The 27379-nt window shown below is 37.3% G+C and overlaps 1 protein-coding gene across 3 annotated transcripts in view; it reads right to left on the bottom strand.

The window, feature by feature from the left end:
• The window catches only part of pdgfra (platelet-derived growth factor receptor, alpha polypeptide), a 41609-nt gene extending 27849 nt beyond the window's left edge, over positions 1–13760 (bottom strand). The window contains exons 1-7 of one of the 3 annotated variants that reach the window (XM_028802229.2): positions 13474–13760; positions 10020–10104; positions 8046–8324; positions 6052–6318; positions 4704–4834; positions 4035–4200; positions 3736–3925 (exon numbers count right to left, since the gene is read on the bottom strand). In XM_028802229.2, coding sequence (XP_028658062.1) covers positions 3736–3925; positions 4035–4200; positions 4704–4834; positions 6052–6318; positions 8046–8324; positions 10020–10080 — 1094 coding nt within the window. In that variant the 5' untranslated portion in view covers positions 10081–10104; positions 13474–13760. Of the gene's footprint in view, positions 1–3735; positions 3926–4034; positions 4201–4703; positions 4835–6051; positions 6319–8045; positions 8325–10019; positions 10105–10815; positions 11312–12619; positions 13289–13473 lie in introns of those variants that run through there. The other 2 variants (XM_028802230.2, XM_051927634.1) reach the window with 2 other exon arrangements.
• Positions 13761–27379: the final 13619 nt, after the last annotated feature.

The following is a 27379-nucleotide window of genomic DNA, read 5'->3' as shown; positions in this document are numbered from 1 at the left end:
ATTACTGGTGATGGACAGGGGTTGGCTCCTGCCTTGCATGTAATGCTGCAGGAATAGGCTCTGGCTCCCTTCAACCATGGATCAGATTAAACAGGGTTGAGAATGTTATGGTATGTTATGTTACATTAGACCTATGAGTAAGATCACAAAGTGAAGAAGGGCTATAAAAATACAAAGCAGGTAACAGTTACAGTACATCCAAAAACAGAAAGAAAGCTGCACTAATGAAGGCTCACTAGCTGATGTGTTGTGTTTGTAAATGTTTATTTTTCAAAGCAAAGGTAGCTTCTACTAACTTTTCTTTATGCAGATCACGTTTTAGTTTCCCCAGTCAATCCATTTGAAAATGCCAAGGTAAATGACTAAAATTGCCAGCTTAGCAATTAAGAACCATTCTCAGTCCTATGATGTTTGTAACACTTTGTAATTTACTACTTCTTTGATTACTGTTTCCATACAACTTGAAAAATCATTAACTCATTTTCTGAACCTGCATGTTACCTGAAAAATCACTAACCTATTTTCTCAATCTGTGTGATACACAAAGTGGATTGCAAGGCCTGAAGCCTTTCCTGTCATTATAAGGTACACACAGTAGCTATCTCTAGATGCCTGGCTAAAGCAGGAGATGCTCTCTCAGACATGTCCAGGTCATACATCAAGGGCCTAAAATTTCTCCTAAAATTGCATGCCCGCTTACCTACTAATGGAAAATACTATTGATGCTATTTGGAATCTAATGTGACTTATTAGAAACTGTTCAAAAAGATTAGATTATTGTTTAGTTGTCACAATAGGCAAGGGTTGATCTACTATGAAATTAATGAAGCTTAAGCTTCAGGACCGTAATCCCAGAGAGTCCCTAGAAGTGACTTCAGTCCACAATTATGGGTGTCTACTATGTGAAGGGTGTTTAAAAAATAATAACATTAATAATATAGCATAATTCAATACAAAATAATAAATAAAATAAAAAGTCTATTAAGTCTCATGTAGGCTAGTTGTAAGTGAAAAAACATTAAAACATTTTTGTTTTTGTAAAATGTGCTTCATGTAGTATGTATTCTCATAGATGTCTAAAATAAAAGATCATATCGACTGTGGTCTTTTCTGTGTTTTATTTCATCATTCTATGATGCATTAAGCATGTATATAACATTTCCCTAACATTCATCCCCCTATAATTAAAAAATTATAAGACATAGGAAATTTTTATTCATAAAAGTGACTTTGACATGTGAGGTAATCCAGAACAGCAATTTTAATCAAAAATCTGTGATGTAAAGGTAAAATTCTTAAAAATGTAAGGTGTCCTGTTGTGGAACAACCCTTTTGAAGAAGATAACAGTGGTAACCCAGACCTCACTGCTGGTTGTAAAGGGGCCCCCATAACAGTTCAACCTTCAGGTCCCCAAAAATGTAGGACTGCCACTGACAATAGGCAAAATGTTGGGACTGTGGTTAGTACTTCTGCCTAATGGATTCAACATCCTCAGTTTGAAGTCCACAGCCGGTCACATTCTTTGTTTCTCCTCCCAAATCCCAAAACACGTGTCTATTAGAACAAATGGCAACACTAAATTTGCCCTGCATGAGTGTGTATGACTGTGTGTTTGTATGTGAGCCTTAAAATTGGATCTTTCATTGAATTCCTTCTTTGCTCCTGATGGTGCAGAAACAGACTTTAGCCCCCTAAATTAGTGAATCCTTTTACATGCACATACATAACCAGGATAAGGGGAGGGACATGATTAAGGAGTTTACCACTCCACTGACAGATTGAGGAGATCGTTCCTCCCCCAAATTATGCGACTCTTTAATTCCACCCGGGGGGGTAAACGTTAACATTTAACATTATACATAGTTATTGTCTGTTTTTCACCTGCATTGTTATCATTCTTTAATTTAATATTATTTATTGTATCAGTATGCTGCTGCTGAAGAATGTGAATTTCCCATTGGGATTAATCAAGTATCTATCTATCTATCTATCTATCTATCTATCTATCTATCTATCTATCTATCTATCTATCTATCTATCTATCTATCTATCTATCTATCTATCTATCTATCTATCTATCTATCTATCTATCTATCTATCTATCTATCTATCTATCTATCTATCTTTGACAGGATGCTCCGAAATCATTAAACTGCCCACAAAAGAATTAAATGTTATCATTGGCCACCGTGAATCTAAATATAAGCATGAAGCCTGTGATCATTTTCTTATGTTTTATAAAAAAAATTATAAAACACAAGAAAATGATCACAGGTTTCATGCTTGTTTTTCAGATTCACTTTGGCGGATGATGACGTTTGTGGTCTAAAGTAAATAGCATTATTCCCTTTTTACATCCTTGACCAGAGTCACAGATGATTTACGCTATGAACACTAGCTACTTCGTCACCCGATCACACTGTTTCAGCATATGAATAGCAAATAGCTGGACAAAAACTAAATTGACACTTTATTAATAGGTTTCGGTTACCGGATTCACACAGCACACTCTTCTGCTTGGCTGTGTGAGTGAGCCCTGCAAAGGAGAGGCACACCGGTATGTGAGCTTCTTGCCTTACACCCCATTCAGTTGGGATGATAATAATGCAGGTATATTTACTTCAGTAAAATATGTATTACAATTAGGTTACTTATTACTTTAAAAAGTATTCACACTGCTTAATGCGTGTTACTTTAATGTGTTACCCTACAGCTCTCAAGATTGTGCTGCTCAGCTTAGCACTGTACGCTCAACTGATCAACATAAGTTTAGCAATTTTGAAATATTGAGACAGATTATTTCATCAAAGTGAAGGAATAATGTGATTGCCCAATCATTTGTCTCAGGAAATGTATTTTGTGGACGCTTCCATCTGTAGCTCCTAAAGCTGTGTGTGAAGCTAAGCATATGAACAGAATATAACAGACATGCGCAGCCTACAAAATCCTTAAGTGTAACTCGGTTAGGGTTTACATGGCCAAATAACTGGGTCACTAACAGAGAAATCTATATCTGTTAACCAGGTTAAGGCTTTTCATAGCATTTTAGAAAGCGGGTTTCTGTGAAAAACCGACTTGTTAAAATGCATGTAAACGCACTGTTGTAACTAGGTTAGATAATGAAGGAACAGATGGATGGAGAATGGGTGGCTGGATAGAGAGATGGATGGATGTCAACTGCAGTTAAATTGGTTGATAAGGCAGCAAATCTCCACACAAACACATACCATATCATTTAAATATGGTTTATGTACAGGTAATTACAAAGGAGAACGTCCCTAAGAAATTAAAAAAATAATCCAAAATAATCAGATAATGGTAGCAATCTTTATGCATTTCTATTCTACTGAAGCAACATCCTAGTCCTATTTTGAAGTTTAGCACTGTTCATGCCAGCTGCAGACCTCATTGTAAAGCAGGGGGCCACATAATCTCTGAATTTTATGTACTGAGCCCTGTCCTAGAAAAGGATTTGTCTGTATTAGCGTTACACTAGTGCGACCCATGCTGAAGCCAACAAAAGAGGTGTGTTGTAGTAGAGAGATTCTCTGCTTATCATGGGGAAAAAAATAATTAATTTCTATTAATGTTTATTATTTTCACAGTCAACAGCAAAAAAGTGAGGCACCTTATTCTGTTTTACTTAGCAAAAAAAAGGTACCATATAATACATTTTTAGAAAAATGCCTAATGGACATGTTGTTACTAATTTAAATTATTCAGTCCTTGCTTACCTTATTCCTTCAGTGTGGACAGTGGTGCTTGTCACAGCATAATTACCCTCGGTGATAGCATTGCCATTTTTCTGCCAAGTCACTACAGGATCAGGATAAGCCTCAATGTTTACTATGAGCTCTTTAATCTCATGTAATTCTGCAAATTCTACCGGGTCAAACAATGGGCTTAAATTGACAAACCCTTTCTCTGTAAAAAGTAAAAGCAACAATAGAAAAACAACCACATGAGCACAAGCTGAGCAGTCACAAAAGGAGACAGCTTTGTCGTTTGGGCATAAGGCTGCTAGATGACTCACCATACACTGTAATGTTCGCTTTTCTTACTTTTGTCTTGCTATTTGTGACTTGCGTCACCAAGCACTCATAAAGGCCACTGTCCTTCACTGATGCATGAGGAATGTTAAGGGTGTAAATAACCTCAACCTTTTGGTCATCCTTGACATTCAACTGCGCTCTTCCATCCTGTAGAAAAAAAGAAGCAGAATGAAGTCTGATTAATATACTCTGGTTTGCAAGAATGAGAATGTCAGACAAGGCTGCCAAGACTTTTAGTGGAATTTTCTGTACTATTACTGGAGTTTTCATATATGCAAACATTGGTAACACCTGGATTATTGGAAGGCTTGAGAATATAAAAGAGTTGAGCAATGCAAATGAATCATTTCTCTTTGCCGGGTGATTGTGAAAAGATTGAGGATAACCTGAATTAACATATGATAACTTAGCTTACCTTAACATAACATAACATAACATAACATAACATAACATAACATAACATAACATAACATAACATAACATAAACATCCATAGAGTCACTTAGTCAAATGTAAAGTCACAGAGTGCCAGAAACTATCCTGACAACATTGAGCTCAAAGCAAGACGATGCCCTGGAAAAGCTGCTAGCCAACAAGAGTTAGGTTATGGTGTGCATTAAAATCGTTAGCTGCTTTTCTCTTAGGCCTTACCTGTTTTCCTGGATACTCCCAGTGTTGCTCATAAATTTCAGTGCCAGACACGACACAGCTCAAAGTGATTGCTTCCCCCTCCTTCACCACTGTTTTCATCATATCTAGCTCAACTTGAAAGTCAAATGTGTCTGAAGGGAAAAGCATATGGGTGAATAGATTTTGTAGAGTGCTAACATCATTCATGCATCCATCCATGCAATTTCTTTTTTGTTTAATCTGGATGAGCGTTACAAGGATGCTGGAAGCAATCTTCAGTCTTCCTTATATGGACTAATTCTCACACATGCACACTTGCACACAAATACATAACCCCAAAATGACAATCAGAATTAGCTTTTCTGGATTGTGTGGAGAAACACCGACAAAGTCATGGAAATGCATTTATCCTGAGAAAGAATCTGGGACTCGATTACTATGAAGCACCAGTTTTGCTTACTAGTCCTCCACTGATACAACTCATTAAAACATCAAAAAGGCATCCAGCATCAAACCCTCTTAATGCAGTGTCACAGAAGCTGCCATTACATGGCCCATGCACCCAAACTCGCTTAAGAGGGAAAATTCAGAGTGACGACTTAACTGAAAAACAGAACTAGTCTGATACTCCACAAAGATTGGTTGCACAACTAGGACCCTAGAGAAGGGATTCATTAGGGCAGCAGTGCTAAACTACACCACCATGACACTTATTATTAGTCAAAGAGTAATTTAAATTGTTAAGCTCGCTTTTTAATGGCTGATTTAAATTGCTACACTGATCATTTAAATTAAAAAAACATGTAAATTTTCAAGGACCCAGCAAGAACATTCATCCATCCACCCATTCATTCATTTTCTTACCCACTTATCCAGGACAGGATTGTAGGCAGCTGCTGCCCATCTTTGGAATTGTCGGGTACAAGGCAGGAAACACTTGGCCACCACAAGGCAAACACACACACACACTAGGGCCAATTTAGCAACATCAACTAATTTTTTTACTTAATTATTAAGTTTTCATTTAGCAATAAATAGATTCCTCAACTACACTTGGCTAAAAAAATCACTTTTCCTTGATTTAATAAATATTTGACAGTCATTCTATATACGGGACAAACAAATGCAAAATTTGAAATATCTTCTTAATTTCCTAGCTCAAGTATAAATTGTGCACCACAACAAACTGAAATTGACATTAATATTTAAAAATAATTAAAATGATTAATTTACTGTTGATGACCACAAAATAAAGACTAACTTCACTGTGGGTTTGCTTCCCGGTTCCTCCCTGTGTGGATAGAGCTTTGAGTACTGAGAAAAGCGCTATATAAATGTAATGAATTATTATTATTATTATTGTACTTACCTATGCCTCCATGAACAATATATTCTTCACTTTGAACACTGACTCCATTAACAGTGGCTTTGCAGACATAGGTTCCAGCCGTGAAAGCTCCAATGAAGCCTCGTTTGTTGTCATACTGGCTTAGTATTTCCTTGCCTGAATCCACATTGGTAAGAGTAACTTTGGTATGAGGGTCGGTAACTCGACAAGGAATCTCCATTTTATCCGGAGAGGGAAGAATGTGTAAATCGAAGGGGTGTTCAGCCACAATAAAAGGAACTTCTGGATCTGTAGTAAAATATTTCAAATGAGATTTTAAGTGTTGTGCTTAGTAACATATCCCAAATAACATTAAAGAAAGAAGAGGGAAAAAAATGCACAAGAGTGTCAATCACCCATTCATTTTCTGAGCCCACTTTCGCCATAATAGGTGAGCTGGATTCTATGCTGGAAACATTGTGTGCAAAGCCCTAACCAAACCTGGATGGGCCACCAACCAAGAGCCGAGCACATTGCCATACAAACCTATACTCAATAAGCCAGTTTACACTTCACAATTAACTGAACATTGATGTGTTTCATACATGTTGGAAATCAGAGGCATTGAAGATAATGTACAAAAACACAGGCAGAACGTCTAAACTTCACACAGAAAGTGACTATCTCAGGAATGGAACTCATGTCCCTGAAGTTTTTTTTTTTTTTTGTTCTTTATTTCGCCTTATACAATTTAAAGTATTAGGAAGTTGTGAGTTATCAAAGTACAGAACTGAGCCACTATCCTTCTCACATGATCCTGATATTTTGTATAGTGCCTACTAGGGGAAAGATCAATACAAGGCACTATAAAACATGCCTGAATGCAATATAATAGAATTTCAAAGAAGCATCCCTTGTTTCAAAGGGTTGGAATGGGGTGGGGGGGGGGGGGGGGGGGTAGCATAAATAAAAGGTATAGCTTGCTAATTGGAAATATACCCATTGTCAAGCATCCATCCATCCATTATCCAACCTGCTATATCCTAACTACAGGGTCGCGGGGGTCTGCTGGAGCCAATCCCAGCCAACATAGAGTGCAAGGCAGGAAACAAACCACGGGCAGGGTGCCAGCCCACCACAGCATTATCATGCAATCACTTTATAAAGCATGCCAGAATAGAATAAAATATCACTTTGAATGAAATATCTATTATTTAAGAGAGTAATATTTAAATAATATGTATATCTGAATGATACAAAATTTATTGTGTGTGATGCAATCTATAAAATCAATAAAAATAATTAAAAAATAAAAAGAGGTAAAATGTGATTCACAGTATCATTTAATAGACTTATGTGACAGTGACCAAGTGTAAGAAGTATCAGTGTTGGTCCCAAAACTGTTCATTCAATCCCCAAACTCACTCACTGTTTACAACTATCTGTGATCCTACTGTAATATATATATATATATATATATATATATATATATATATATATATATATATATATATATATATATATATATATATTAGTCATGCAATATCACGTTGAAACGTGAAATAAAGTGGGACAGTGCAGGGCATTCAAGCAACTGCAGCTGTCGAATAATTCTACTGCAGTTAACAATTTATTGCATCACGGGTCTAAATCGGGTTAAGCAGGTTTAAGAACGTTATTTCGTATACTGCAGGTCCAGGAAGGAGTCCCTTTGCACAGCCCATTAGAACACCGGCATACGAAGGGGCACCATCTAATTAGATCTGCTAGCCGAAGCGATGTGGCTCAAGCATCAGCTGCAACTGACGATATATTTTAAACTGCAGATCACAATATGTTTCGATATATATTACACAAAGAAATGTAAAATAAGGACGGAATTTTGGTATAGCTAACAAAACCTTTCCAGAACCACCTCATTTTGACTAGAATGTTATACAACGGGCTTTTAGTATCCCTGATTTGAGAAGCATTGGGTAAACAAACAAATAAACAAATTTAGAGAAATTCTAAAATATTAGACTTCACACACATACCTGCGACGAAGACGTAAACTGAAGTGACGTCGGACTTCGAGTTTTCATCCGCGTACATACAAGTATAGAAGCCGGTATCTGATGCAGACACGTTAGGCAGAAGAAGAGTGGCGAAATGCTTAAGACCTTTCGTTTCTTCCACGATCTTCATATCATTTCTGTAATTTGGCATATCCCACTTCACGTTAGCCTCCCCCGAGCAGGACAGACTTAGAGAGGAAGAGGGCTTTAAAATCATCTCGTCTTTGTTGGGAAATATGGCGGGAATAGATTGCGGATCTACCGAAAAAAGAAAGATAATGAGAATCCAGAAAGTCTATCTATGAACAAATCAATGAATCAAACAAATAAACGAAATACTTACATAATACACACACTCATTCATAGCTAGGTACATAAAAACAGGCTTTTGAACATCAGTCCGTTTTTGACTTGTACTGCCTACAATAGTGAACATCGCAAAACAAGCCAAACCATACTCTAATACTGGATTAAAGCCAATGTAAGAAACAAGTCTATTGAGGTCTGCTATTAAGTGGACTGGCTTTGTTATTCGGTGCACAATCCATAAATCGTTAAAAAAATAATTTACAAATAGTTTTTTTTTGTAGTTTATTTTTACAATTTAAAGATGTTTTTCTTCCTTTGCAGATTCTTTTGAGATCTAATCAATAACAATACAAATACAAACACAATACTACTACTTACCGGTATTACAACTAATTATTTTTCGTCTTCTTCTGCTTCTACTGCTGCTACATTTTTATGAAAATCTCGGGTGATTGATCACAGATGAAATAAGGATTAATTTACTTTCCCATCCCCTCGAATTTCTACGCCCCTGTTAATAACTACTACTAGTACTACTACTACTACTACTACTACTAATAATAATAATAATAATAATAATGACCCCATAATCACCATCGAAATTATTATGCGTCGTGTTATTACTAGTAGAAATAGTATATCTAATATAGTGATGTCTTTTTTTTTTTTTTTTTTTTTTGAGAGGCTAAATGCCTACACTTCAATTTTCTAACCCCCTTCCCATCTTAGAGACGCGTTCTGCCGGAGCCTGTCCTGGTATCCACGGGCGCGAGGCAGGAGTCAACCCTGGAGAAGCGCAGTCTCTCTTTCGTACACGCGTCTGATATGGCTGCTGTCAGCACAATAGGCTCACAAGAGCATTACAAACATACCGCTCACTAGCACCACATTTTTCGTGAAAGGCGCTATATATATGATAGTGTTGTACGCACTAGGGATATAAAATGAGTATTTATTCGGACATCTTTTGAAATATATAGTTAAAAAATGCCTTATTAATTCCTTCACTGTTGGTACATTTTTAAAATACTGTACTAGTTTGAGAAAACCCTTTTTAGAATGTATGTAAAGCACTATATGAAAGACATTGTCAGTTTCTGAGAAAGTGTAAAAACAGATCCTTGAGGATTGTTTTAAAGCAAGGGGGTAGTTTGTATTTAAACTACTAAATTACCCAATTGGTAGTCTACTTTTTATCTAAGAGCAGAAAGATAAAGTTGCAACCTCATGATCCCCTTTGTTTCTCAAATAGACTTTAACGAGGCAACGCTAATGCCGTATCGGCGTTTCATTTAGACGAGATTTCATAATCTATGGATGATAATAAAATCTAATCACTACACAATGTGACGCTAATATGGAAGATGGAAAATTAACTAATGTTAATGTTTGACGCGATAGGCGTATGCAGCACATATAACTTAATTAACACCACTTTCTCTTTTTTCACATAAACACCTTACCCAATAAACATGACTCACTGGCGTCCACAGCCCTTTGAATAATACAGCAGTATTACCGTAGCGCAAGAATGAGAGAGAGAGAAAGAGCGAGAGAGAGAGAGAGAGAGAGAGAGAGAGAGAGAGAGAGAGAGAGAGAGAGAGAGAGAGAGAGAGAGAGAGAGAGAGAGCACGTAAAGCTTACCTGCACACATCACGAGTAGCAAACTTCCCAAATTCAGGAATGTCTTCAAAAAGACACCCATATTTAAGGAGACAAGTTAACAAATCTGAAAAAGAAAATAAAAACACGTTTATTTTACAACCTGCATTGATACAAATTTAGACATCACAGAAAAAACTGCCTTAACTAGTTGACTAGAAAAATATACAATACCATTTTGTTTATTATTTAAATGTCAAAAACATGTCATCATACTACTACCAGAAGTCCGAATTTCTGATGAATATATTGGAAAAAGGCAAAAAAAAAAAGCATTTTAACGGGAATCTGCGCCTGGTGCAAAAAAAAGATTTAGGCAAACTCTTCATCGGTTACCCTACTCTATACAGATAAATACATATGCACTGTAAAGACGGAAAAACAATGAGCGGGAAGTGCACATTTTTCACTGAAAATATGAAAACCCCACAAAGAAGGAATTCGGCTAATTTACAGCAACAATGAAAAACTGCGCCATTCACAAAAATCACAGTCTTCACCAACCGTCTGAAGTTTACAATTTGTCAGTTGTTAAACGTCGTTATTAGCTTGCAGCATATATTATGGTCAATGTCACTAATTAAACATGCTTTGCTTATTTTGCAGCAATTTATTGTTGCATTTCTTTTCTTATGCCGTTATTTGCTATTAACGCCTTATACATGGGAGTTCTCTTAATAAAGGTAAATCGAATAGACCTGAACATGTAACAAATATGCCGTTTCTACTATGCGCTTTCGGGCCATCCAACCAACCACTAAACTCTCTTAATCCAAACCTGCTTAATCGGAGCCAGGATCGCGGGGAGTCCGAGCTAATGTCTACCACAGCGGGTAGCAATGCGGACACCAGTTCTGTTCTGGGCGCCGTTCCCATTTGCCAACATATTTTAGATCCTCTTGGTTTAACTCAGAAAAGTCGCTAGATGGCGCAAAAGTACAGTTTTAAAATTTGCCAAATTCCACCTTCTGGTACACGTCTACCCATTACTACCACCATTTTTTCGGCTTACTAGAAGTTCCACAATTATGCGTGGAATGTGTACATTCTCACCGTTTACCGTGTACTTGTGGGTTCTCGCATATCCAACGAAGAGGTATTGCTCAGTAGACAGGCAGATCTAAATTGGAACCCCGTGTCACAGTGTGTGCGCGAGTGGGCCCCGCGATGGACTGGCACTGTGCCCGGGGCTGCCGGGAAAGCCTCCGACCCCCACTCTGAATTGGCAGACGGCTTTTGGAGAATGATTTGTGCAAACCAGTAACAGTTAAACAGCCATTTGAGAGCCGCTTCAAAAACGGACGCTAAAAATCGTTTCTTGCTAGTTCAATTTTGTTAAAATCTACTAAGACGACGAAACGGAAAGGACACAACGTCATATCAAGTGCACCTACATAATAGAATAAGCACAAAAAATGGATGTATAGAACGATCTATACTTGTATAATGATACATTTAAGAGACTGAAAAATTGATGCTTTTAGTTACACGCAAAGCACGCTTCTAAAACTTCCAGACTTGAGTTACTCGTGTATTTCGTGCTCCGACAATTTTTCTTCAAGGCTGCAACTAATGTTCTTATAGATAGTAAAATGTATTGCAATAATCAACGTTGGTATAATTCTATATCATCAGATAGGAGGGCATCACGGACCCCTGCTGCAGGCGCCTGCAAACCTAATCTACGATGCCTTTTTGGAGATGAAAGGCTCTTTTAGGACGAGGTCCTATCAGGACTTGCAGATCCTGGATTCTGTCAGGACTGAGACGCCACTGAGACTGGGGCTCGGAGCCGCTTCACAAAGCTGAAATTGAACAGCGCTGCAAACGGCAACTAACAGATAGCGGATTGTCCGCAAACCTGGAGGGGGGGGTTGGTAACCCACGTAATAAAGATACAAAGACAGCAAGCATCATGCCAAAATAAACTAGGGCCCTATGAAAGCAAATAAATCCCCCCTCAATGCTCCACTTGCTAGGGCAGAATGCAAATGTGCATACAAATTATTTTCAGGTTTCTTACATGGTTTGAATTGTGCGTTATTATTTTCACAAACAAATGACTAAAACAAAAATAAAATGACTTTAAATGTATTAATTTAAACCTCCAGCGTTCCATTATACTGTTCTCTACAAATTAGAAAAGATATTTAAAAAAAGAAAAGAAAAATAGAGCTTCTAAAACAAAAGCTTTTTGCCTAAACGCGGGTAAATCGTTATTAAAACAACTGCGCCCATTTGTTGACAGTCCAGTGCGGAGAGACAAACTTGTCAAATCCCGGGTGTTAAAATTTGCCGAAAAGTGGCACACGCTCTTAATATCCCAGTGAATAGTGCTCAGACTATGATGGGCGCATATCTGAAGATCTCATCAGTGCATATGGTTGTTGTGGGTATCGCAGTATCCGTTTGCCCCAGAATGATCTCCTTCACCTTTCTTTTTACTGGATTCCTTTCTTTTTGCTGCTACTCGACATCTGTCCGTCACAATGAACTGTCGCCCGTTTGCTTCTGTGTGACTTCCAGCACGTTGCGCAATGTCTGAAACCAAATTGTCTTATTAGTCCCACACTTTTACATACCTTAATGTAATCCTGATGTGGAAAAAGCAGTTTCCACCGAAATGTTGAGCAACCAAAAAAAAAAAAAATCTAGATGGCATACAAAAAGCCACAGTCTAGAAAACAGCAAAAAGTGAATCGGGTGTAGAAGCCTAAGCAGATCTGCGTGTCTCCCAAACTTGGAAAGTCCAATGAAAAAGTGTAAGAATGCTTTAGTAGGTAAAAAGAATGTAGTCTCTGTATTTTTAAATCCAAAATATATGCTTCCTTCGGTTTTTTACAATGCAATCGGCTCTCCAACCAGGCACAAATGTTTCAAATTAGCCTGCGCACGGCAAAGCATCTCCACAGAAAACAAGCAGAACTTCAGATGTGACATGTCCCACTGCGCAGATAGCCGGCGGTTGGTTGCTTCATCCGGCGTTATCCACAGCATCCTTTACAGCTCAATGGGAGACCCTGAAGGCAATTACTTTTATCCAAGCCAAGAGATAACGCGTATTCCAAAGATGCAGCAAACTCCCCCGGAGTTGGAACTTTAAGATAATTATATATCCACCATGCAGAATTTCTTCTGAGCGCCTTTGGATATCCAAGCGTTTCGCGTAATTAAATTATTCCAAAGCTATAATCACTTTTTAAGAAATACATTTGGTAACTTGCGCGATCTGATAACGCTTAAATTTGTTATTGTGTAATTAAGCAACTCGTAATTTAACAAATACACATTGGTAATCAGTATTAAAGAACATTAGAATTCAAAAGAAACCAAATGAAATGTACAATGACAAATTAACACTGATCTGATTTAACACCGTAATTATAGAATAGGCGCATAAAATAAACTTATTTTCTAATGCGCAAAAATGTAATACCTTTAGAAAGCCTGTTTTCCCTTATTAACTGCAAAACAATAACAATATAAATATGCGCTATATTATGTTTTCAGGGAGCTTCTGGGTATTTCAGTGCTCTAGCCCCAAATTCTCATAGTGGTAATCCATAAATGTCGAGGATCCGCGAGGAATAAAAAGTGCCAGGCAAGCTCTCCAGTTCCACGGCGCAGCTCTCAACTGTGTTGTAAGTTCCAGAGCACTCCTAATTGAATCAATGTTACAGACAGTCCTTCCAAAAAACTAATCATCTCTCCTCTAAAGTAAATAAGCGTCCAGGAAATGAAACCTCCCCCTTTTCCCCGGTCCCTTCTTCAAAATAAAAGTCGGGGTTTGGAGTTAGTTCTCTCCCAAAACGTACAGTCACTCACACCTCCTTTTTAAAGAGGGGAGGTTCATTTTTGTCATTTCGTTAAATTGGAAGCGGTGGGGGTGAAAGATGATGTGTGGGAAGGCGTTACATGTACGTGTGTGAGATGGGGGTTGAAGAAACACTTTCTGTTTAATATAATTATATATTACTCCATAGTACTTTAAACTCGAACTGCAATGACTTCGAACTAATTAAGAACTCAGTAGGAAAGCCAGAAAAATTTAAGTGCACAGCGGCAAAGAACAGTTACTTAAATATTGTGTTAACTTTAATAACTTAGCAAACACTTTAATTCAGCAATCAAAATGCATTTGAAAACATACCTTCTCTTTCGCGAATGGAAGTAATGCTATACTGTAGTTTGTAAAAATGATTTAATATCACATGTCATAACTCTTTCCCGCTTTTTAGGCATACTTCATTCTATTTTATTATCTTGCATGAATTACGGCGCTAACTTGCTGGGTTATGATATACTGTTCGATTTTAAAACTATTGTAATTTTATTTCACATGCATCAGCGTCAATGACTTGTGTCATTTATGCATTTCTTCGTGGAGGTTTCAATTGCTCGTCGCTTTTCGCTCGATTTCTTTGCATTCTAACGAGTTCTGCTTTGCAGCTTTATTCGTAAGCTTTTGCCACGGTATTATTATGTTATAAAGTCAGAACGCCTTTTCGATGTTTTGCATTCATGTGGTTGGCTTTACTTTCGAAATATTTACATTGCAGCTATGGGTTTTACTGAAGCATTCGATTGTATTTTTAAGTGGTTCATTTGAATTGAAGTCCCTTCTGTCTTGCTGCGCCTAGGGAACATTAAATGCCTTTTGCAGATGTGTAGTCTTCATTTTTGCACATCAGTTCACCAATTGCCTGACAGAGGGCGCTCCAACATTACAAAAAGTGTGCTGTCTTCTGTATTCGCCAGTCGTCTACGTGATCTCAATTAGAGGTACCTCTCTAAACATGTCAATAACCAATTAATTTGTATGTTGTTTTGTTGTATTTTTGTGAACATGTAAATCTAGTTTACTTGAGGGGTAAGTTTATTTTATATTTGCATAGGATTATTTACACCTCTTGAGTGGCGTTTGCCAATTTTTCTCATTAATGGCAAACAAACTCGAGGGTTAAAAGAAAATAGAAGATAAAGAAGGGATGGGTGGGGGTTGGAGCAATTAGCCCGTTCATGTTAATGGCAAAGGTCTGAAATGAATTGGAGTACTTTTGCCCTCGTCGGAGGCCCCCAGCTGAACCCACGGGGTCTTCAGCTTACACCGTAGCTCGCGGCCTTCCAAACACATTAATGCATCTCCAGCTTTTCTGACTGTTCAGCACCAGTATTACTTCCACATGTTCCTGCAGGAAATCATTGGCAATGTGAACAGCCCCTTGTTCTGCGTGCGAACAGGATGCGGGGTTGCTGGCATCCATTTCTCTTCTTTCGTTTCGTTGAAGCCATGTGCATAGACGTATCCCATTACCTATTGGCAAAAGTTTCTCAAAACTGACATTTTATGAACAATAAATTTAAAAGAGAGAGATTTCATAAGCATGGGTGGCAGCACTTAGTTAAATTTATTGGTACAGTCCAAATGATTGAAATCTAATGAAATTCACATTTATTTTTCATTTTTCGTTAAATTTATATCAAAATATGTGCAATATGTGTGTAAGAAAGAAAGAAATCTATGTTACCATTTTTTTCTGTACCACCGAAGATATGAGCACTGAAGCTATAAGCCATCATGCCATTCTCGTTTTGAACCCTGTTCAGGTTCTCTATACATGCTTCTGAAAATAATGGCTCAGAAACAGCACTTCACTGCTGTGGTGTGATTCATTCTAGAAACATTGCTTGACAAAGAACCATTTCACTTCGTTTTGAAAAGATTCTTATTGTGAGCAAAGCAGAATTATGTTATTTATACTAACGGATCGAGAATTTCAACCTGGGTTCTTGTATGTGGCCGTAACCCTTTAAAATTAGAAACTAACTGCTATGTCAAAAATCTACTCTTGTCTATTCATGGTTATTGGCGGGTTGGTAAATGACTGACTGACTGACTCAAGGATCTAAATAAGTAAAGGTTCTTTCCGAAACCTTCATGTGGATGGTTCTTTTGGGCCAAAGGTGTTCCCTTTGGCAAGGTCCTGAAGAACTACTTTGGCACCTTTATTTCTAAGAGTGTGCGATATGAACTCTGTAAAGAAGATGTGTTGGGTATGCCTGTTAACTGTTAAGAAATGATAACTATACACTACTGTCGTCTGAAAAATAATGGAATTCAACTGTAAAGAAGAAGAAGAAGACTTGATCTGAAGTGTTTAGAAGCTGCCTCAAAACTCCAGGAGACTGCATTTGTTCAAATCCCAGCCATTTTTTAAAAACATAAATAATAATAAAGGTGCCATGGTGAATCTTCACAGCGATGCCATATTGTGACTAATTCACATGAAGGTTTCAGAAAAAAACTTTCATTTATAACTGTAACAGGCTCCATAAAGTATCTGTGAAATACCATTGGGTCTTGCTGCATACGTCCAGTAACACCGGCTAAGTTCAGGTTGTCTTAATCTGTAGATATATACAGTATATATATTTCAAACCACAAAGAACCGTTGCTTGGTCAAGCAATGGTGCTAAGAGGAAGCCACACGACACAAGACCCGTTATTTTGAGTGTGTCTCAGTGTCATGTTTACACCATTCTCATTTTTGCGTGTGTTTTTTCTACAGATTTCTCATTTACATGACAAAAACTTGAAGGTTACTTTAATGAATACCTCTGTAAGTTTTGAGAAAGTAGCTAGCTGGTATCTCACCTGGGATTTTTTTCCGTCTGGCAGCATGCAGCTTGGACTGGCTGTGGGTTATCCACTGAATTAAGCAGACTCTGAAAATGGGTAAAAAAAAAAGTGAGGCAGTGGTGAGAGCTGCAGGACACCATACCGACTGTGAAATGTCCACGTTCTCTTTGTGTGCACTTCTAAAGAAGTTAACTAAGTAGGAGAGAGTGGATGGACACTGCTACAACTAATAGTGATGATGATGTCCACAACTGTGTTCATGGGTTAGTCAGTGCAGAAAAAGGACTGATGACAAGAATTGTGTCGGTTGACATGTAGCGATGGTCCTGCTGTGTAGTTCTCATGACACAGTAATTACACTGCTCAATTCTTTTCTGTTTCTTATGTTCTTCCAGTGTGGATTTTCTCCTAGCGCTTCAATTTTCTCTCCCATGTGAGTGTGACGAGTGGAGTTCCATGCAGTAATGGTTCCTGCCTTGAGTCTAAGGTGGCCGGGTGAGCCTCGGCTGCCCATGACACTACAAATGCCGAAATTGGATTTGTGGATCCTACAGATATTCCCTCTTCGTTAGTGTACATAAGTGCGTTTGTTGCACAGACCTTTCAGAGTGGTGAACAAAAATGTAATTTTCATGCTCTCTTTGCTTTCTTTAATCTAACGGTTTTGATAACCGACAATCGTGTACATTACTAAGACAAGGTAATATGAACGTGACAATGTAGTGAGTCAGAGAGTTAAAAGTCGAGTGAAAGAGAATCAAAAATGTGCAAAAAGCTAAATAAAATCCCAGGTATTTAGATTAATTTCGATACCCTTTTAGTTAAATAATTACGCAAATAAGCATGTTTTATTAATTTTACGCTTACACAAAGTCTGTGCAAATTGTAGGCCAATTAAATATAACCTCTTCAACAATGATGTGATTGTGTAATATACAATTAATAAATATTGGAATCGGCAAAAGTTTATGATTGCCTTCATTTGAGAACAATAAACAAAATAATTTAAAAAAATAAAAATTAAAAAGTTAATATTAGGAAGCAAATACTATACTTTCCAAACGTCATAAATTCATGGCACGGGTTTCCATCGTAAAATGGTTATTAAACGGATAATTATATTATGAGAAAGAATTAGCATTGACACGTGACTGTTCACAGCAGGCTCGCGGGCTCGTAGACGAATTCTCTGCAATCAAACTATTGAACTGGGCGACTGCCGGCAGTTTTAGTCCGAGCACTGAAAAGTTTCAGAAGCAGCTGCAGTCACTTCTTTCTTTCTTTCTTTCTTTCTTTCTTTCTTTCTTTCTTTCTTTCTTTCTTTCTTTCTTTCTTTGTAGGAGCAATTCTTTAGGAAGATATGTCTGATGTTGTGATATCCAGTAAGTACCCGTCTATGATACACCCCCATACACACACGCCCCCCGGCCCCTTTGGGTGTCAGACTCTCTCTTACTATCGAATCAAATCAAAAGTCTAAAGTTGGCCTTTTTTTAAATAAAAACGTATAGGTGAATGTTATAGGCAGTGTGCAAAAGTATACTATAAATTCAGTAAAATAAAAAAAAAATAAAATTCCGTTATTAGTCGGGGCATTGAGATAATACATTTGAGGTGATTGTAAAACGAGTATACCGGATAATGGGATTAATGATTCTAAACGTTTGGAACGCTCACTCCACTTCCTGGTTTCGTAATACAAGTTACATTTTAACAATTTGAATGCGTATCAATGCGCAAAACAATAAAGGAAACTGGGGTCCGACAAGGAATAATCAACCCGCTCTACTTGCCATCCTGTGGGGGCTGCATAGTCTGTTAACGAGGTTTTTTTTCTATTGCATTGTACTGTTAATTTCTTCTGAAGAAAAGAGAGTGCTTTATGGCTGTATAAGGGTGGAGTGTAACCAGGGGCCTTTGTCAAATGAGGATTTGCTTTATTCATTTATAAAGGACACTACAAAGCTTTCAAAGTTAACCAAACATTAACGCGATATTTAATCAATTACGCTTCTTAGTCTTCGCAAATGTTATACAAAATAAACAATAATAACTTTAAACTTCGTAGGGAGCAAAATAACCATTTCAACATTATTATTATTATTCGTACATCTGACAGTTATTAGTTTCCAATACTGAAAGGCACTCGATAAGGTCCAATCAATCTATAAATCTAAGAATTCACAAACATGTAAAATATATTGGATAAGATTGGCTTGCACTTTCAATGATATAATAAAATCATTTTAGAATCGGATTTTTCGAAAAAAAAAAAACCCAGATACTAACAAGAAAATAAGCACTAAAAACGAAATCTGATTTCAAAGTGAACGACTTGTAGACAGAAACGCTTAATATAGGAGTGAAGCAAGCAGTGCGATGTATGGATCAGCAAGATGCTATCTGATCTCGACCTTAATGCCAAAAATAAAGTGCAGAAGCTGTGCTAAAATGGTTAGTGTCTTATCGCAAAGCAAACATCCTATATCGTCATTTGAAACATTTTAGTGGCATTACTGAGAGCATACGTTCACTACTTAGTGAAAGTAATGTGAATGTAGCAGCTGCGGGATTATCTAATAACAACAATGATGATTATATTATTTATGCATTTCAAGTCAATGGTACTTGAACTATTGTATTCCCTACACATTCTACATTAATGTATGGATTTTTAACACAAACTTTGGCACAGCTTTTATGTATGTATGTCACGTATGTCTCTATGTATGTGATGTTTAACGTTTAGTTTTGCAAAGTAGGATTGATTGATTGATCAGAAGCTTAAAATCGGCACATTTGTTCACAAATCGTTCCAGCAAAAGCCATTTGTAGCTTGATAGGATTAACTGGGCTCAAGTACCTTTGGAAAATCAAGGAAACCCTGATAAAATGTCTGGCGCGTTTCTGAAGGTACTTGTCACCTCTGCCATGACTACACACCACTCAAAAAACAAAGGCTTCATGAATAAAATAACTTCTTAGATGTGTTAAATTGGAAAGTTCTACTGCAGAAACAACTTACCAAATGTATCTTCTTTTTCCGTTTTAGTGAAATTCTTTACATCTGATGTAATGTATGATAACTAAATCTGAGTTTACTGGAGAAAAAGAAAAAAAAACTGTACTAGTAAATGGTGTGCTAAGAACGGATCTATAAATGCTGAACGTGACTTCCTCGAGAGGGCGCACTAGATCACCTAAAAGCCATGCGTGCCTGCGCATCAGGGATGAGTTAAGCTAATACCACATATATCGAGGTGAGAATTGTGTGGTGATGTTAGAGGAGTATTTTTGATATCTGAACATTTAAATTACGTAAGATTCATAATTACTAGATCGAATAGAAATGCATGTAATCTTTTCCTGAAACGTACACGGTTGGATATGGAAGGAGACCGGAGTGTCCGATAAAGACCCACAAGAGTATTATTATTGTTTAGGGGCGGAGTGGAATGGAACCCAGATGTAAGCAATTACCGTAGCATGCAGCCATTTCGATCTCGGGAGAAGAGTGATTGAAATATACCACGCGGATACAGGGAGTAATATGCAAAATCCAAGCGCATAGTAACAAGTTCAGTAGCCAAATACAGTGATTTATTTGTTTTTGACAACTGTTGTGACCACACGTAATTTTTTAAAATAAGCCTTTTTATAAAGCGCTCATAGTTAAAACGCTTCCTTTATGATGACATGACACTTTGTTGATAGTCAGCCTTTCTTTCTTTCTTTCTTTCTTTCTTTCTTTCTTTCTTTCTTTCTAATAAAATGTATTCTAGAAATTTCACGGTATAAAGCATTAAATAAGGCTTTATCTTCCTTATGGTTAGAGTCATCTTAGTCCTGCTAATTGTTCGTCGTATGATCCGGGTTATGTAGATGATCTCTTTTGTGAAGGGAGGGGCTATTTAACAATAATTAACCCTGCATCGAGGAGAAAAAGAGTTAAGACTGACCATCTGTTCATCACAGTGCAAATTCTCACACTGGGCCATTTTAGCGTTAGAAACGTATCATGCATAAGTTTGCTGTAGGAGAGGAAATCTCACTTACAGTATCTATCTATCTATCTATCTATCTATCTATCTATCTATCTATCTATCTAATATGTTGCAAACCATTTAAAGTTATTTGTTAATGAAATTAATATAATTATATGCTGCATATAATGAAAAACCCAAAGATTCTTTGAGTAAGCGTTTTGTGGAAAGTGGAGGGATGCATAGATGGGTTGATTGGTGAAGATATGAAAATTAACATTTATCTTCTACTCACTTTTGCCTTTAGGTGGCTCTTTTCTTCTTAAGATAAAAACTCTCTCTGTTTGCAGACATAAGTTAGTACAATCATGTTTTTTTATGTCTGAAGTTCTGAAAAATGTATATAAAGTTCAGCTTTATCAATAAATAGCAGCACAATGGTGTAGTAGATAGTATTGCTGTCACATTAAATCAGAGTATGACTGTATTGCCCAGTCGCTGTCTACGTGTGGTCGGCATTTCTCCGTATGGCTGTGTGGATCTTCTTGGACAGTCTGGTTGTCCTTCCATATGTCCAAATTGGCCTTGTCTTGCCCCTTAAGCTGCCAAGATAGGCCCCAGCTCCTCTATAACCCTCATTGTAATTTTAATAGCTTTAAGAATTACATTGCTATGAAAGTACACATTGTTTTTCACTGCAAAACATGCTTGATTAATTTTTTTAAATTATTTCTATAATGAGGTGGCGCAGTGGGTAGCTCTGCTGCCTCGCAGTTAGGAGACCTGGGTTCGCTTCCCGGGTCCTCCCTGCATGGAGTTTGCATGTTCTCCCCGTGTCTGTGTGGGTTTCCTCCGGGTGCTCCGGTTTCCTCCCACAGTCCAAAGACATGGAGGTTAGGTGCATTGGTGATTCTAAATTGTCCCTAGTGTGTGGGTGTGCGTGCCCTGCCCAGGATTTGTTTCCTGCCTTGCTCCCTGTGTTGGCTGGGATTGGCTCCAGCAGACCCCTGTGACCCTGTAGTTAGAATATAGCGGGTTGGATAATGGATGGATTTCTATAATGACTGTCACTTTTTTCATGATTATTGCAACACAATGTGCTGTAATAAGTGGAAAACTCACAGAGATGCTGAAATATTTGTCTCATCTTAAGGTAAACAGCAATTTTAAAATTTCAGAAATCACCAATGTTGCTTTATATAGATTAAATAATGAAACAATAATTTTCTTAATAATTTCTACCCATATTTTTCCTTATATACAATTAATAACAATTGAGAACAAGCAGTTGCACTTGCGACTACAAGTTTAAAATGTGGAAGAAAGCGTGGTGTTTGGAAACAACTTTTTGAGATCCAAAATAAAAGATGACAAAAAATGATTTAAATAAAATCACAAGGATGGCACAGTGCCAGCACTGATTAATAATTGTATTGACAACATGTAATAAGTAGTTTATTAAAAATGAATTTGAAAGAACAATAAAGAAGAAACATAAACAAATAGCTGATCAGTTTCTCTTCTTGTACTTTATTTTACACTAAACTAAATATTCTGTTTTGTTTTACTTTATGTAAATTAAAGCTACAGCATATCTTATCCCAGGTTTCAAAGCGAGAACTACTGTAGCTGTGAATGGAATGTCAACCTATCCATGTTATTCTTAGTAGGAAAATGAGTGCTGCCATTATTTTTAATGATGCATCTTCATACTTCCAGTGTGAGCTTTTCCTAATCAAGACTACGCAATGCAAGCCAGCAATGAATTACAAAAGTCCAGTACTATATGGTCTGTTAAAAGCTGTCACTATAAATTGAAGAAAAAAAGTAGATCTTGTATCACAAATGTTTTGAGCAAAAGACATTATTCTGATCAGAAAGTGGCTGCAGAGAAACTTTAGATCCTCATCCACCACTGAAACTGAAGAGATCTGTTCAATTTGAAAAAGTCCCCAAAGAAGCCAGATGTATCCTCTGTCTGCTTTACAGAAAAGAAACCAACAGAGGACAACCCTTTCCAGAAAATAAGTGGCTTGGGTATGATGTCTGTTTAAAGAAAGCACGGTGTCCTGCTACAGTAAAAATCAAGCCTGGTGCTGTCCAGTAAACAGTTGGCCACACAGTGGTCAGGCCGGCTGTCATTCATCGCCACAGTCCAGTGTAAGAATCGTGCATTGTGTGGTGTTTGCATGCTCTTTCTTTGTTACTGACCATTAAAATATAGCAGCCATCATGAAAATAACACAAAAAGCCAAAGCTATGGAAGAGCAGCACGTATGGTACGCTAGATTATTATTGAGAAAATATGATATATACAGTATACCCCTCCCAACTGTAAAGCCATGTCTTTCCAATTACTGATACATTGAAAAATAATGGAAAAAAAGAGTGAAACCATAGGAGCAAATGCTAATTACATTTTAAATTCCTACTATTTTTGTGAGAAAAATGCCATATAAAATAGAATTACAACAAAAAAATGCTTCTTTCTCATGAGAAAGATGTACACTTCTAAAGTGGATATGTTGCTGCTTCAGTTTATGCAACACGTGGCTGCAAGGCCCACAATGTACATAATGTTTAAATAAGTATTGCTTTATTTTGTCAGACTGAAACACCAGAGAGAATCGCAGCGATCTGATGAACATCGAGACAAACCTTGCACCAAGGCGTATTAATGTATGGAGTCTCAAACACACACATGCACTGAACCAGATGAATCAGTTTGATTATTTTCAAAGCCCATGTGCTTACAGGTACATTATACAGACAAGTGTAATGAACATCAAAATAAAAAAATCGCTTTACCTTCCACAATATCACAGCAATATGGCTGCACATTGTACCCTGCTCATAGAAAGACTGATCTTTGATGGCTCATGAGACTTCACAGAGATTCTCATTAATGTTTTATTTAACAATCAATTTTGTCACCTATGATTTTCCTAGAATTTCTTAGGAGAAACAGCTTTAGACATAAAGGAGACACAAGAATATGTTTTGAAAAGCATGGCATATTTTTAGCCTTGTTTTCATCTTTTTCAAGATTTCATATATTTTATTGGACTAATGCTTTTATCCAAGGTGTCTTACAACATTTTGATCAGTTTTTTCAATTGGAGTACAGGCAGATGAAGTGACTTGCTAAAAGTCACGCAGTTGTGTCAGCAGTGGGATTTCAATCCACAAACTCAGTATTAAACAGTCTAAAATCTTAACCACAATGCCACACTGCCTGCCTTTTCTTCCAGCAGGAATATGATCGATTACTGAGCACATAATGCAAATACTTTGAAATTTCTAAAAAAACAAAACAAAAAAAAAGTCAAGTGGCTACATGGGAAAGTCTAGGCACATTGTGTGACTTTGCTGAGATCTCTGCTGAAACTCAAGAGGAGACATTTGTGAGACTGCAGGGTGGAAAATATTCAATAGAAAAATCTGAGAAGCAGGAGAAAAAAGGAAATTTCTCCATTTGATTTTTTTCTGATTATATTGTTTCTAGGCCCAAAAGATATTAAAGAGATCTCTTTATTTGTTTTTTATTCCTATGGGTGGCCAGCATTGTTGGAGTACTTAGTCATTTATACATCTTTCAACAAATGGAAGATCACCCATGGGGAGTGGTGTTCACCGTTATTTGTTTGGGAGGACTGCACCTCTGTCTTCACAAACTATAAATCCATATTTTAACTGGGTGAAGAAATCTTAACCCACTTTTCCACTGTGGTGATATTGCTATGTGGCCATTTCCTTAAATCATCTTTTTATTTTGTCTGTTAGCAAGGATGTGAGATCATTTTTCTATCTGATCTTAATAAAAATTGATTATTGTGTTCCTGCTGCATTTTTGCCTTTATCTCAATGACAAAATTCTATTGCATTGTCATGTTGTTTTTCTTTGCATTGTATAAGTCTGGCATCATTACAGTCCATGCTCTAAGGTTGGTAGGTGACTCTACAGCACAAGTGTAAATATATGCTCCATCATGGACTAGAATCCCCTCTAGGGTTGGGACATGTATGCCTATTAGGGCTAAGTTCAGGTTCTCCATGACCCTGTACATAAGAACATAACAATATAAAGATATTTGACAAAGCAGAGGGGACCATTCAGTCCATCAAGCCCATTTGTGTACCTAATAGTTAAGCTGTCCTAATAACTAATCCAGATTCTTCTTAAAGGTTGTGTCTTCTTAAAATGTACTGTATACATACTGTATATAGACAGTGAGCAAAAGAGAACTCGGGAAGCCACAGACAATATTGGGGAACCAACTAGCCTCTGTTTAATGCATGATGGAGTGAAAAAAATGGAAAATAAGCAGCATGCAAGGGTGCTAAACAAGAAAATAAATGGAGTGCTTCTGAGTCATCCATCTCAGTCATGCTGAGTTGCCTCCTTCTGGTGTCAGTTGATGTTTTAAAACTGATTCCCGGAAGGAGTGGGTCTTGATGGCATTTGCAGATGGAAAGAGATGGATTGCACCCTGGGTGGTATTGTGGTATGAGTGACAGACAAAATCCAAAGAAAACTTGGGTTGTCAACCCGGCTATACTGTTCAATAATCAAGCAACAAAAAATGTACCCTAAAATAAACAGGAATTTGATTGCACAAGCATAGGGGAAAAAGCCAGCAAAAGAACATTAGTCTCAGATGCTTCCATGGTAAGGATCTGTCTGTGGAATATCATCTTGTAGTAGGCTCAGGTCAAGACTAAGATGCCTCCTGCCAGGAACAACTACCTTTGTATGGTTTAAACCAGAAGGGGAAAGATCTTTTGGACTGAAAGGAACAAGGTTATGTTACCCTCATGAGACATCTTTTTGGAGTTGCAGAGAGAAGATACAAGACTGTTAGCCACAGTGCCCCCTTTCATCCTGAAGTGATATCTCATACATGACCTGAGCTGATTAGGTGATCCAGAGAAGTGCATGCATGATTATATATACAGTAAAGAAAAAGGGATTTATCAGAAATTGAAACAAACCTTAACAAAACTGATTATGTCATTTCTCAATGTAATATCCACCCTTCTCAATGCACTTGCACCACCTGCCTGGAAATGTCTGGATTCCAGCAGAATAAAAGGTTTTGTCTTGTCCTTGCAACCACTCGTGCACCTGAGTTATTGCTGAAGGGGTACTACAGTCACTAGTGCAAGTTATTGTGACTTGCTGGAGACCAATGTGAAGCCTGCTATTGGATCCAAGCGGTGTGGACTACTGTCTCAAGGAGTCCTTTTGCTACAATACAATGCCCACCCACACACTGCTAAGAACACTAACACCATCTGAAGAAAATGAAGTTTGAGGTATTGTCACATCCTCCTTATTTGCCAGATTTGGTACCATGTGATTTCCACCTTGTTGGACCTCTGAAAAAACATCTGGGTGGTCGTCGATTCAAGACAGATAACAACCTGAAGAAAGCAGTGAAAGAAGAATTTTTCAGATTTTTGCCAGGCAATACATTCATTATTTTATGATAATTTTCAGTCTGATAGCATAAATGGATAGGATTTTTTAATCATCTGTGTTAAAGAGTAGTGACAAAAAATGTTATTATGACCTCAAGACTTTTCCCTTACTTACAGTGTGAGGACAGAATGAATTAACCAAATTTATGCAAGATGTAATACAACTTAAAGATGGTTTATCTACATCTTAGTCACTTTTAAAACAAATCTATTTGAAAAATCCATGTTTTTATGTGAATAACATGAAATATTTACACTTAAATTTGATTAGTCAATTATTTAATCATCTCCTGTGGGTAACTATGTAAAATTTGCATTAACTGCTTTACTTGTGGTTTACTGCAGTGGGCTGTCGCCCTGCCTGGGGTTTGTTTCCTGCCTTGCACCCTGTGTTGGCTGGGATTGGCTCCAGCAGACCCCCATGACCCTGTAGTTAGGATATAGTGCATTGGATAATGGATGGATGGATGGACTTGTGGTTTATTTCAGTTAAAATATTAAAAATTAGAGGAGAAAGAGTGGAAACCTGACCCTTCTGTCATGCAGCAGGGATGGTCTTGGGACTAGTACTCCAACTGATGAACCGATGGTGCTAAGTTGAAAACTCAAAATAGAGAAACCAAAAAGATGAAGCACCTCCTACACACAAGCACACATCCTCGTAATTCAATAAGGGCACAAAGTAAAATCGATGTTTCTTAGTGACTACTGTGACAACTACATTTGAAATTTTTACATTTAAAAATCAGGAGTCTCCCATAGACTTTCTTGTATACTCAGATATGGGAATGGATATTTGAGGAGTAAACCACAAGACAATGATTATATTTTTATATTATGTACATTAAAGAACCATCAACAACCAATCAAATGAAATTAATAATATATTGGACAATTATTCTAAATGTAAAGCTGAATAAATCAGACTCTGCAGCTGCATGAATAAAAGGTAAAGTACCACTTCTATGTTTTGTACTTAATACTTGTATACAAAATTTGGTTGACCTAAGTGAAAGCGTTCTCAGGTTATCATGTTTATACACACACGCACACACACGCGCACACACACACACACACACGCACACACACACACACACACATAATTTCAAAATGGTATTTTCAGACTCCGTAAGGTCTAAAATGTTGAGATTCATCAAAATCTCGAAATGGAATCTTTGGACAATTACAATATTTTCTTCATACTTATGAGAAAGGAAAAAGGAAAAATGTGAACTTTG

This window comes from Erpetoichthys calabaricus, chromosome 5, assembly GCF_900747795.2.
Source record: "Erpetoichthys calabaricus chromosome 5, fErpCal1.3, whole genome shotgun sequence".
In the NCBI taxonomy this organism is placed as follows: domain Eukaryota; kingdom Metazoa; phylum Chordata; class Cladistia; order Polypteriformes; family Polypteridae; genus Erpetoichthys; species Erpetoichthys calabaricus.
Note: the sequence above shows the minus strand (reverse complement) of the source record. Positions and strands in the feature narration are given on the sequence as shown.